General features: G+C 38.8%; 1 protein-coding gene across 2 annotated transcripts in view; it reads left to right on the top strand.

Annotated features, from left to right (window-relative positions):
• ADAMTS9 (ADAM metallopeptidase with thrombospondin type 1 motif 9) overlaps positions 1 to 13,018 on the top strand; it is a 172,612-nt gene that overhangs the window by 28,579 nt on the left and 131,015 nt on the right. Inside the window, exons 4-11 of one of the 2 annotated variants that reach the window (XM_031009301.3) lie at positions 861 to 1,150; positions 3,780 to 3,863; positions 3,964 to 4,079; positions 5,043 to 5,083; positions 5,196 to 5,301; positions 8,493 to 8,639; positions 9,874 to 10,015; positions 11,607 to 11,711. In XM_031009301.3, the coding sequence (XP_030865161.3) occupies positions 861 to 1,150; positions 3,780 to 3,863; positions 3,964 to 4,079; positions 5,043 to 5,083; positions 5,196 to 5,301; positions 8,493 to 8,639; positions 9,874 to 10,015; positions 11,607 to 11,711 (1,031 nt within the window). The remainder of the gene's footprint in view (positions 1 to 860; positions 1,151 to 3,779; positions 3,864 to 3,963; positions 4,080 to 5,042; positions 5,084 to 5,195; positions 5,302 to 8,492; positions 8,640 to 9,873; positions 10,016 to 11,606; positions 11,712 to 13,018) is intronic. The other variant, XM_031009302.3, reaches the window with a different exon arrangement.

Raw genomic sequence — 13,018 nt, 5'->3', positions numbered from 1 at the left:
TTCTAATATTTTAAGTATTGAAATGATCTAATAATGTAATAAAATACCTGGTTGTGCATTTTCTACAGTTCCTCTGTATCGTCTGTTAGCCTGTCCACTTCTCAGACCTCTTTGTATTAGAACTCATTGAATAGCACGAGTGATATATATGAAACATTTCCTTTTTTTTTTTTTTTTGTTTGAGAGTATCCCTTTGTCTCACCCAGGCTGGAGTGCAGTAGCGCAATCTAAGCTCACGTGAGGCTCTGCCTCCCAGGTTCAAGCAATTCTCGTGCGTCAGCCTCCTGAGTAGTTGGGATTACAGACGTGTACCAGCATGCCTGGCTAATTTTTGTATATTTGGTAAGGACAGGGTTTCGCCACGTTGGCCAGTCTGGTCTCAAACTCCTGGCCTCATGAAATTCACCTGCCTCGGCCTCCCAAAGTGCTGGGATTACAGGCATGAGCCACCATGCCCAGCCTCCATTTAAGTTTTTTAGAGCTCTGTAGCTGCATTACTGGCCCTTACTATATCTGTGGCAAATAACAGTAAGTGTGAGATTCCTTGAATCAATCCCAGCAAAGCTGTTGTTAACAAATGAATAAGAATCACGTGCAATTGTTTCCCTTAAGCTCGGGCCTGATTTTCTAATACCGTAAGTGAGCAAGTATGAAAGCTTCCCAGGGAAGCTAATCTCAAATCCTTAGTCACTTAGGCGGGAGTACGGATTGAGGTGCATCTGTAGAGTCCATGGTATGGAGGACTTGTTTTTATATGTAGTTTGACCACAGAGGGATCAATTTAAAATGTGTCAAATTAAATTCTTAATATAAAATAGATGTGGCTTGAAATGTAATGCATACCATCTGATTTGTTACAGAACACAAAAATAGGCACAGTAAAGACAAGAAGAAAACCAGAGCAAGAAAATGGGGAGAAAGGATTAACCTGGCTGATGACGTAGCAGCATTAAACAGTGGCTTAGCAACAGAGGCATTTTCTGCTTATGGTAATAAGACGGACAACACAAGAGAAAAGAGGACCCACAGAAGGACAAAACGTTTTTTATCCTATCCACGGTTTGTAGAAGTCTTGGTAGTGGCAGACAACAGAATGGTTTCATACCATGGAGAAAACCTTCAACACTATATTTTAACTTTAATGTCAATTGTAAGTACATTCAAACGAAGGTGATTTATGAGGTCTCTAAATGTGCCATTGGGGAATGGGTTTCCACTCAGTGCTTTGGAGGACCATTCAGAACTGGCATTTCAGCCATTCAGGCAAGTGACTGAAGAGAATATAAGATTATTTGTTGGTTGCCTTTTTAAACTGACAACAGTGGTTATCAATATGGAGTGTTTATTCTGTGTTAGACAATGTGCTTCTTACTTAAAAGGTATAATTTTGAATCCTTCTGGCAACGCTGCCAGGTGAGATTATCAATCATGCCCATTTTATAGATAAGAAAACTGAGTCTCAGAGGAGTTAGGTCACTTGCCCATGGTCAGGTAAATCACTCTTAAATCACTTGGACACTGCCTGTGGCCTTTAGCTTGTCCGGTTCCGAAAACCAATGCTTTTTGCCTCACTTAGGAACTTTGTACAGCCAGTTGTGGATATTCAGTAGTATTAGGGAGGCTGGTTGTGAACCATAGTCACCTGTGGAACTTCTAAAAATAGCCTCTTCCCCAGGATTCTAATTAAGTAGCCTGGGGAGTGAGGCCTAGGAGGCTTTCATTCTATTTTTCTACTCCCATTTTGAATTAAAACCACAGTAAATTTGCATGATTTTTTAAAAATCAGAACCAAAGACTATTGTTAAAAAATAAGTATCATTCTCTATGCAGACTTCCAGGCCCCTTCCCAGAGGCAGCCACTGTTGAAAGTTTTTGTATATGTTTCTAACAAGCACTGCCCAATAGAAATATAATGCAAAGCACATATTTAATTTCAAATGCATTTAAATTTAAAAAAATTCCTAATTTTAAATTTTCATGTAGCCACATTAAAAGAAAAAGTTTTTAAGAAAATGGCCAGGTGCAGTCACTCATGCCTATAATCCCAACACTTTAGGAGGCTGAGGTGGGACAATCTCTTGAGGCCCAGAGTTTAAGACCAGCCTGGACATTATAGCAAGACCTGGTCTCTATTTAAAAAAAAAAACCTATTAGCCAGGTGTAGTGGCATAGACCTATAGTAGGCTCAGGTGCTCGGGAGCTGAGGTGAGAGAATCTCTTGAGCCCAGGAGTTTGAGGCTACAGTGAGCCTTGATTGCGCCACTGTGCATCAGCCTTGGAGACAGAGTGAGACCCTGCCTCAAAAAGAAAAAGTAAAATATAAACAGGTAAAATTAATTTTAGCAATATGTTGTATATCAAATATTATTTTAAAATTATTAATGAGATATTTCACTTTTTTTATACTAAGGCTTCAAAATCCAGTGTGTTTTACACTCTCAGCATACCTCAATTTGAGCTAGCCACATACCAGTGCTCACTAGCCACTTGTGATGAGTGGCCACTGTTGGGCAGTGCAACTCTAGGTATTTCTTATGCAAACATGTTTGCATATACAGCTTCTTTTCAAACAGGAGGCATTTTCACATACTGTATTACACATTGCTGTTTTTTTGAACGATTCGAGATGGTTCCAGAAAAGCCCGTATAGACCTCCTCTTTCTCATTTTCAGCCGTAGCATAACTTTTCTTTTAATAGATGAGCCCTAATTTACCTGAACTAAAACTTATTTTTAATAAATCCCCCGGATGAATGTGAAAAGCAATCCTGTTTGGGCATAGCTTTAGGGTTTCTTCTTCCCCCCTTGTGGCCTATGGTACTCCTTGCCTTTTTGTTCACTGCTGTGACCCATTCCCCTCTGCGCCCCCCAACCCTGCCTGGCCTCCGTGCCCCTCTCACCCCCACATGCTGCTCAGTCCCAGATACTCCAGCCCTCTCATGCCCATGAGGGAAGGGAACATCTAATCAGGCCCTGCACATATGCACAGCCTCATTTTCACCTCTTAATTTCAGATCTCTCATAAGAATTTTGATTATGAACATGGACTTTGGGTCAAACTGCCCTAGGTTGAGAGTTCTGGCTCTGCTACTCACCAGTGTGTAGCCTCAGACAAGTGACTTAATTTCTCTGAGTGACTTAGTTTCCTCATTTGTTGAACAGAAATTTTAATAGTACCCAGCCCAGAGTTTTGCTGTACAGAGACTAAATGCATTTGTGTATTTAGTTTTCAGCCCAGAGTTTTGCTGTGTAGAGACTAAATCCATGTGTGTATGTAGTTTTCAGCCAGTTCACAATAAGCATTTAGTAAATGTTAGCTCCTATAATTAATTATAATACTGCAAAAATAAAAACCCCACCAGGTTAACGAGGTTGTCAAGGACACAATGGGTGGCAAACATTAAAGAACAGCAGTGTCGGCTAAGATGCACCCAATGTGAGATTCTATAAGTTGGCAATCCAGGACTTCAGATGAGAGGAAAGAGCTTGATGGAAAATTAATATCCAGTGTTCTGGTACAGAGAACTGTTAAGTCACGTGGCAATGCAATTTCAGAGGAATTTAAATTTGTTTGAATTCACTGTTATCTAAAACTGTGATCTATGAATTTTATGAAGAGACTTTACAAAAAGTAGTGTTGAGTGAATGAAAAATTCACAACCACAAAATGCATACGTTGCAAGAAACGTAAAAAAGAGGTGGAGCCCAACGTAAGACGTGACTTGCTTATTGCTTACACGGAGTTCACAATTAACTTTGAAAAATTTATCTCGGTTGCAGGTAGCCTCTATCTATAAAGACCCAAGTATTGGAAATTTAATTAATATTGTTATTGTGAACTTAATTGTGATTCATAATGAACAGGTAATAAAGTTTTTTTCTTTTTTCTTCTATCTGTATCCGAAATGGCATATCTAATTGGGATTGGTACAACAGATTAACCATAATTCTTCTCTGTATTTAGGATGGGCCTTCCATATCTTTTAATGCTCAGACAACATTAAAAAACTTTTGCCAGTGGCAGCATTCGAAGAACAGTCCAGGTGGAATCCATCATGATACTGCTGTTCTCTTAACAAGGTATATGGATTTCTTATTCCTCAGATCTTTCAGTCTCAGGTCAAGTTGATGGGATGTGGTCATGCATTCCTAATAGTCAGCTGGTAGTGGAGGGTTTCTCAGCTTAGGCACTGTTGACATTTTGGGCTGGATAATTCTTTCTGTGCATTGCAAGATGTTTAGCAGCATCCCTGGCCTCTGCTCACTACGTATTAGTAGTACTCCCTCCCCTCAGGTGTGACAACCAGCAATGTCTCCAGACATTGCCACTGCCCCCCGTGGGGAGGGCAGAATCACCTTGGTTGAGAACCACGAACCTATAGATACCAAGTGAGGAATAAATGTGTTAGGCAGACCTGAAAATACATGCCTTATATAACAGGCAAGGGCAGCTGCTGTTCAGATGGACCTGGCGTTGCCATGTAGTATATGAGTTCGGTGTTGCCAGGTTTTGTGATTTTGCAAAAGCCAGAAAAATGAATTTTTTAAAAATGTGAAACCTCCCAAGTTTTCTATGGTAGCTACTATCTCAAAATGTTAAAACACTGTAGCAACAAAGAGGCGTGCTGGCTTAATTGTGCCTCCCACCTCCTGCCATCTCAATTGTGGTCATGAGCACGTCCTCTTAAATGAAAGTAAAACAAAGGTATCTTGCACCTTCTCAGGAATGTTCTCAAAGAGCCTTTACGAAACTGGAATCATTTACCCCAGGGTATTGGGAAAATCCTGGTTGGAGAGATTTCTTACTGCTCTGTGACCACCCTGACCACAGAAGAAAACTTCTTAATGTAGTAGTTTATAATTCTTAAATCAACAATTCCAAAAATTTTTTGAGTTTTGAAACTCTGGTCTTATGAATTTGCTTTTTTTAACCCCCACCCCAAAGTGTGTACTGTTGTGAATGCCTAGACGACCCTAAAGTATTTACTTGTATTGACATTTACTCTTTGATGTCATCAAGGCCTAAGTCTGCTTTGCTTTCAGACAGGATATCTGCAGAGCTCACGACAAATGTGATACCTTAGGTGAGTTCTCTGTGCGTATCTTCTATGGCTAAAACAGTTTACTACATGTTTTTATTTCAAGCCACAGTTGCTTTTTAGAGTAAATCCTTGTTGGTTTTTTTCCTTCTAATAGGCCTGGCTGAACTGGGAACCATTTGTGATCCCTATAGAAGCTGTTCTATTAGTGAAGATAGTGGATTGAGTACAGCTTTTACGATCGCCCATGAGCTGGGCCATGTGTGAGTTACCTTTCAGTAATTTCATTTAATTTGGAGTGACCTAAACCTTTTATTCCTTCGCATCAGTGAGCATTTACTTGACTTTCGAGTGTGTAAGAGACTTCCCGAGTCATAGTAGAGTTGCAGGGTTGAAGAGCTTTGAACCTAATTAGGTGAAATGACTTTGACTTCCGAAAGTTGAGTAAATGCAGTGCACTCTCTTTAGTCATAGCTTGTGTGTATCTTCAGTTTAACTGCTCAAGTTTAATACATAAGGTCTAATATTCTCCCTTCCTACTGGGAACTGGAGAAATGGGGTCTTTCCATTCCTTCTACTGAAGCAGAGGATATATTAGCCTAGAGAACTTTCCTGATTTAACACCTTTGTCTAGGAGGGTTCCCCACCATTTCTGTGGCCCCGAAGATTTTTACAAATCCAGACCATTCCTGATTCTAGTTATACATAGCTCTAATTCTGATATTTAGCACTGGGAACAGTAGTATCCCTTTTTTCAGGAAAGAGAATGAACAAAGATAGAAAGAAGGAAATCATTTCCTAATTATGGTCACTAAGTGGCCGTTATGAAATGGCCTTTCCCTTTTGTTTTTTAGAGATAGAGCACGGTTAGAACATGGGGCAAAACACTGCAAATTTACTAGAAATTATTCTGAGTTTTGATCTGCATTATTTTCTTTCTAGGATGATTACTTATACTATCTATTTTGAAATAATTTTCTGAAAGGATATTAATAGATCAATTTGTGTGGCAGATGATAACTTTACTTAGAGCTAACATCATTTATTAGGCAAGATTTTCATTCATACATTTAAGGTCGCCTATGTGCAGTGTAGTGTATGAGGCACAGAGGGAGCTGCATATACACAGGTGTGTCCAATTTAGCTCAATATATAACAGGTATATTTTTAAACTAGTACCTTTCAAACATATATTAAGAGCACACCCCTTTTCTTTTCTCCAGAGGAAATACAGTCAAATACCTCATATTTAGAACATAAAAGAGGTCTGGCTTTCCATTAAGCATTTGTGGCAGGCCCAACCTGCTTAGTCAGCATCGTCTCTATCCTCGTGGTTTCTGAGGCACTTTTGTGAAACTCAAGGAAGTCTTGAAGAGAATTCCCATTCCAGCTTCCCCAGCTTAGTGGCCATGGGACTTGATCAAGTAATTAAAGCTCTCTATGGCTCAGTTTTTTCATCTGCAAAATGCAGATAATAACAGTACAGGTGTAGAATTCCTTACCCAAATGCTTGGGACCAGAAGTGTTTTGGATTTTGGATTGTCTCAGATTTTTGCAATATTTGCATATACATAATGAGATATCTTGGGGATGGGACTCAAGTTTAAGCAAGGAATTTATGTTTCATGTATACCTTATGCACATAGCCTAGAGGTAATTTTATATGATATTTTTAAATAATTTTATGCATGAAACAAAGTTTGTGTTACACATTTATGTGTGGAATTTTCCACTGGTGTCAGGTTAGCACTCAAATAGTTTTGGGTCTTGGAGGATTTTGGATTTCGGGTTTTGAGATTAGGGATGTTCAACCTGTACTATTCATTGGGTAAAATAAGTGATTAAATGAAATAAGGCATCTAAAGCATTTAGCACATTTTCTGGTGCATTGTGAATGCTGAAAAGTTGTGGTTATTATCGTTCGTAAGTGTCCAATAAGCATTTATTATTATTTAACTCCTGCAGTGAGCAAATGTGAGTAACATTTGAATGAAAATAAATTTTCAGCTTATTTACATGATGTAATAAACTTGACTTTATCAAGTAATTGTGGGAGTGGGGAATAAACCTCATCTGGGGATGGGAAATAAACACCACTATAAAGAAACCACTAAGATTTGAATGCCTTGCTTGTTTTAAGTTTGTCAATGCAGGTATTGCATTGATTATGCATCAGGGAACTGGAAACCAAGGCATTCGTTCTTTTAAGAAAATAGATTCTTAAGCATAGGAGTCTCACGTTTTAAGAACTAAGTTCAACTAAGATCGAGTTTTTCTGTCTCTATTGGCAAGTATTAAGAGGCATAAACTTTAAAGAAAAAGGGAAAATGTGATAAATTAATGGAATAGACTCCATAGGCTTTTATTCCAACTTTTATATGATGCAAGTCTACGTGCTTCTGTCTGACTCACTTATTTCTGTAATCAAGATGAACTAGTGAAGGGAATTTCTCTCTCAGTGCTAAATTAATTACATGCATCAATTTTGTGATTGGGGATAGTCATCCAGAGAGAGGGAAGGTGACCCTTCTGAGATTGTCACCCAGTAGATAATTGCCTGAGCTGAGAATGGCATGTGGGTCACAGAATTGGTGTTTCTGGATTTAGGAAATACTTCCTATTTTTTTTCCACTCCTTCTGGCTAAGCCAAGAATGGCAAATATGTGTTCATGCTGCTGCATTCCCTTCCAGGCCCATAAGGACGCTGGCAATCCTTCATAGCCTTCTCACAGGCGGAACCTGGATTAATTTAAGAACCCTTTTGTGCCTGGCTTTTCAGGAAGCCAGTACCAATCAATTGGTGTTGGCATGAAGCATGAAACTATTTGCCATCTCTGAGTTATGCCAGTAGAATTGGCATGCTTCTGGTTTCCATGCATACCACTACCTTTCATGGGTTTTACTGTGCACAAACTTTGCATGCCTTTAGAATGATATACCTACACAGGTATATAATTTGTCACCCTGATCCAAAAAGGGGAAGATGCCAAGACCCATAGTGAGCCTCTTATTAGAAAGCTCTTGGCTTCAGTTTTTGACACTTCCCTGACTCTTTATATTCACGTTATCATAAGCTGCCAAATTCTTGACTCTATAAATTGCCCTTTAACAGCTTATTAGGAATTCCAACTACTGTATTCTAGCACCAACTACAGCTTATTCAGAGCCTCTGCAATTCCTAAAAGTACACTTAAACCAAATACATGGGCCAGCCCGCATCTTTTAAAATACATTTTATGCCTTTACACTTCGTATTAAGTTGGGTGAGAATTATATTTTAATCTACCCTCTATCTTGAATTGTCTTACATTTTATTCTGCTTACCAGGGTTCAGGTTCTTATCCAAAATGAAGTTAAATTTTTTTCTCTTAGATAGTTGCATTCCTGAAGCAATTAGAACAGCATGATCCCTTGGTGTTTATTGACATTCACATCATTGTCTCATTGGCTTTAGGTTTAACATGCCTCATGATGACAACAACAAATGTAAAGAAGAAGGAGTTAAGAGTCCCCAGCATGTCATGGCTCCAACACTGAACTTCTACACCAACCCCTGGATGTGGTCAAAGTGTAGTCGAAAATATATCACTGAGTTTTTAGAGTAAGACTTGAACGATCTTTTAGCACAAACTTCTAGTGCCTGGCCTACACGTAGTGAACTAATTGTGGGAAAGACAATATAAAGTCAAACATTCCTTTTGAATTATTTTTGTTGACATTCCTTGGAGAAGGCAAAAAAAAAAAATGCTCTCTGACATCTGTGTAGTTCATATCCTTGACAGAGTTTAGAAGATTACAGACTGAGCTAAAGAAAAGGTTGGAGTCTTAAAGAGGATGTGGAAATATTGCTTCATTTTGGGTAAAGTTTTGAGATTTGTTCAGACATTGGGAGAGGGACTATGAATGTGATTTCTTAATGAAGGCCACAGGTATTTATGCACTTCTAATTTAGTAATTTTGGCCTGAAAAGGGGTGGGGTAGTGAGATGATCCCAAAGCAGATTCCGTGGATGAGTGGAAATTACAGCAGCTCCCACATTGTTGAATTGAGGACATTATCTCTCTGCGTCACTCTTCCTCTCCCCCTCTTCCCTCTCCCTTTTCTCTTTTTTCCCATTTCCTTTCTTTTCTTGTTTTGTTTTTTAAGCTTCCTGCTAGGCTGCTCAAAGATCCAGTTACATTATACAATGCCCCTGTGTCACAGATTTATTGCTCTTCTCACTCAGAAGTATGAAAGGTTAAGTGATTGTCCCAGAGTCACTGGGTGTATATTTCTGCAACCACAGGGAAGAGGAGGCTTTATTAATCAGAACTCAACGGGTGTGAATTTTCTGAGAGAGGTGTTTGCTGAAAACGGAAAGAACCAGAGGGTTGCTGTTTTTCTTTTTAACCAGATGGTGTAAGGTGTTTTCTTTCTATGAGTCATTGATTCGCTCACGCATCCCTTCAGCAAACATTTACTAATCACCTGTTGTCATGGACAGGGCCCTGTGCTTTGATGAAAAAGACACTATCTTTGCCCTTAGAAAGCTTACAGTCTATTGGGAAAGATCGTCAAACATAAACAGATAATTGCTGTGAAGTGTGATCAACGTTGTAACAGGTGTATATTTCCTACTGGCTATGTTGTATTCATTGCATGTGGTTCTACAAAGTAAACAGCAAAAATGTAACTTCAGCATCTGGATTTAATCTTGGATGTAAAGAATAAAGCACATGTTAAAAAGTAACTGTCCTCTCTACCATTACAATGGTGGGGTGGCCTTTACTGTTACCTGGGGGAGACCTTGACAGCCACTGTTCTCACCATCTGTGTGTTTCTGTGTGTTTCCGTAGCACTGGTTATGGCGAGTGTTTGCTTAACGAACCTGAATCGAGACCCTACCCTTTGCCTGTCCAACTGCCAGGCATCCTTTACAACGTGAATAAACAATGTGAATTGATTTTTGGACCAGGTTCTCAGGTGTGCCCATATATGGTAAGTGTAGGAGGGCCACTTCTGCCCTCATCTACTGATTCTGCACTTCTTTTTATTCATAGTTTTCCATTGCATTCTAACTCGACTATAAACTACCCAAGGAAAAGCTGAGAGTAAAATTGCATATTAGTGATCATCATAATTATGAGGATGACACAATAGTACTACTGCTCAGTGTTAAATAGTGCTTTACCTGCACTTTCTCATTTCATCCTCGTGACAGTCCAAAAGGAAGATGCCATCATCACTTTCATTTTACAAGTGAAAGTGAGGCTCAGAGGCAGCAAGGTTACAGAGTTGGGAATTACAGAGCTCAGCTTTTTTCTCTCCTTGCTGCCTTTAATGCCCTTCGACTTGTCCAGGTGACCTAAATTATAGGGACTCTTCTAGATTCAGAAGAGGTAATTCATAAGACAAACATGTTTCTGTGTTTTAGCTTGTCAAGGTAGCAGCCTGTGACCACCTGGGGCTTGAAATCATTTCTGGTGGGGTCTCAGCTGGGGTGGCTGTGTGATAGTTTTGCTGCATGTGTTGGGGATGTTTGGGCCAGTGGTAACATCTAGCAGTTATCCGGTTGCAGATGAGCAGAACTGTGTTTCTATGGGGTGGCCCATTCTGTCTCTTTGGGGTGGCGTGTGTGTATTTCTTTTGCTGGGAGTGTCTTCAGAGATTGCCTGGTGAATTGAGAAGTACAATAGTATTCCATGGAAATAATAACAAAATTTTGAGTAAACTTGATTCATGGCAATATTTGTTTTTGTGTTATTCGTGATAGGAAAAATTAGGAGTCATTGAAATGCCAAGCAAAAGAAAGGTTAAACAAATTATAGGGTCTCCCTTTTATAGCGATTGAAAATGATCTACATCTGGGAGCATGCTCCTGCTATAATTTTAAGTTAAGATAACAAGATAAACAATTTTATAAAGTATGATCTCAACTCTAAAAGGGGAGAAAAAGCTACAGAAAAGACTGGGTAGTTAGAAACTTTTTCTATTAAAAAAATAAACTTTTAATACTTGTGCAACTTTTCTACTATAAATGTGGTTTATTTTAATAATTAGGAAAGATAAAAAATCTTTTAAAATTGTGCCCTGAAATAGAGCTAAATATAGCAAATGGAATAAATCTAAAAAACAGAGTGTTTAGAGGAGGAAGAAAGCAAGTTGTAGGATATGTCAGTATGGTGCAGTTGTAAAGCTTAAATGCTGACTATTACTGGAGATTTATATGCATTTGTAGTAAAAGTGTTGGAAATGATGAAGTGATGAACAGTACTCAGGACTGTGGTCACTTCTGGCAAGAAAGAGAAGGGAAAGGAACCTAGGATGAGTACATAGGGACTTCAGCTGTGTCTGTGAAGTTTTCTTTCCTTAGCTTGGTGGTGGGTACATGGGTATCCATTACCAGGGATAGAAATGTGTTTTATGGGCTGCTGTCTATATTTTAGAATTTATCATACCAAGAAAAGAATTTCCTTCCCCACTTACCCTATGTCATTGGCGAAACATTAGTTGAAAGCAAGCTTTGCCTTGTTTGATACTGCCAAATAAATCACTTGTCCCTCAACTGCCATTTCATTGAATTGAGCAGATGCAGTGTAGACGGCTCTGGTGCAATAACGTCAATGGAGTACACAAAGGCTGCCGGACTCAGCACACACCCTGGGCCGATGGGACGGAGTGCGAGCCTGGAAAGGCAAGTAATGCCCTGTTCTGTCCTTTTGTCTTAGGGCAGAAATGTGCAAGATTTTGGGTGTATGATCAGACACCGATGTTTAGAATATAAGACAATGCAGTCTGTTTTAGCATGCATAATGTTTTTTAGAGGACAGACGTTTAGAAGTTAGACAATTAAAAATTGTGAAACTTAGATTATAGCATAATGCTGATATCAGAGAATATACCTATCATTATTGTTTCAATATTAAGACATTCTGTCAACTTAAGACTTTCTCTCATTTAAACATTTCTAAAATTACAGTGTGCCTATGGGAACATTTAATGTGAGATTTTGTTTATTTTTCTTCTCTTTTGGGGATGGCACTGGAAAGCTATTGGTAAGTTGATGGAACAGTTTAGAATCAAGGAAATATAGAAATATAGTACATCTATTGCAGGTACTACTATGATACCAGGCTTTTGCCAACCGGTGTTATTCCCTTTAAGGAGCTATAATGTCCTTCAGGATATATCCAAATCCAAGTTCTCATGAGCTGGTTATAATTGTTCCTACTGATTTGTTAATAGATAAACAAAATCTGCTACTTTTGTGGCCCAATGGTAACAGTGTCTCATGCACCTAGGAGTATGATTAACTTAACCTTCTGTACCTAGTGTGCATCTAGAAAAAATGGTGGCATGTTAGTGATACCATCATCAGCCCAAAAATTTGGTTACAGAAAGTTTTAGATATAAATCCTGATTTAAAAAAAATACACATGGAAATTGGCATTCTATCTGTAACTTACCAAGGATACAATCTCTGAATGATATTTCTGAGTGTTTTGTTGTCCTTATATATATTTTTCCCTTTTTTCTCTCCTCTTTCTATTGTCCACTTTACTTACTTTTAATAATTTATTGTCATCTCATTTCCTTTTCCTCCGCTTTACCTTATAGAATTGGTAGCACCCAGAATGTTTCTGTGGAAGAGGTCCTAAGAGATGATGGAACTTAATTCCCTGTTCCCTGATCTTATAAACAAGAAAATTCTCAGTTTCTTGTCTCACAATGAGTGACTTGTCCACAGTCACTCAGATCATTTGGTGCAGCCCCTCCCCACCCTCATTTCCTCTACTGCTTTGTCTGAAGGGGCAGCAGGGCCTACTGGAGTGGCCCTAACTCAAGCTCACTGAGTTCCTCCAGTTTCTGCTGGTCAAAGAGGAAGACTAGTGGGTTTTTCAGTGTTAAAGGATCCTGAGGATATGAAAGTTTAAAAATATAAAGTCCAATGCAAAAATAAAAACTTACAATGAAGATACTTTTGTATTTGACTTAAATTGG

This window comes from Gorilla gorilla, chromosome 2 (genome assembly GCF_029281585.2).
Source record: "Gorilla gorilla gorilla isolate KB3781 chromosome 2, NHGRI_mGorGor1-v2.1_pri, whole genome shotgun sequence".
NCBI classification, from domain to species: Eukaryota; Metazoa; Chordata; class Mammalia; order Primates; family Hominidae; genus Gorilla; species Gorilla gorilla.
This window is presented reverse-complemented; position numbering and strand designations above follow the sequence as displayed.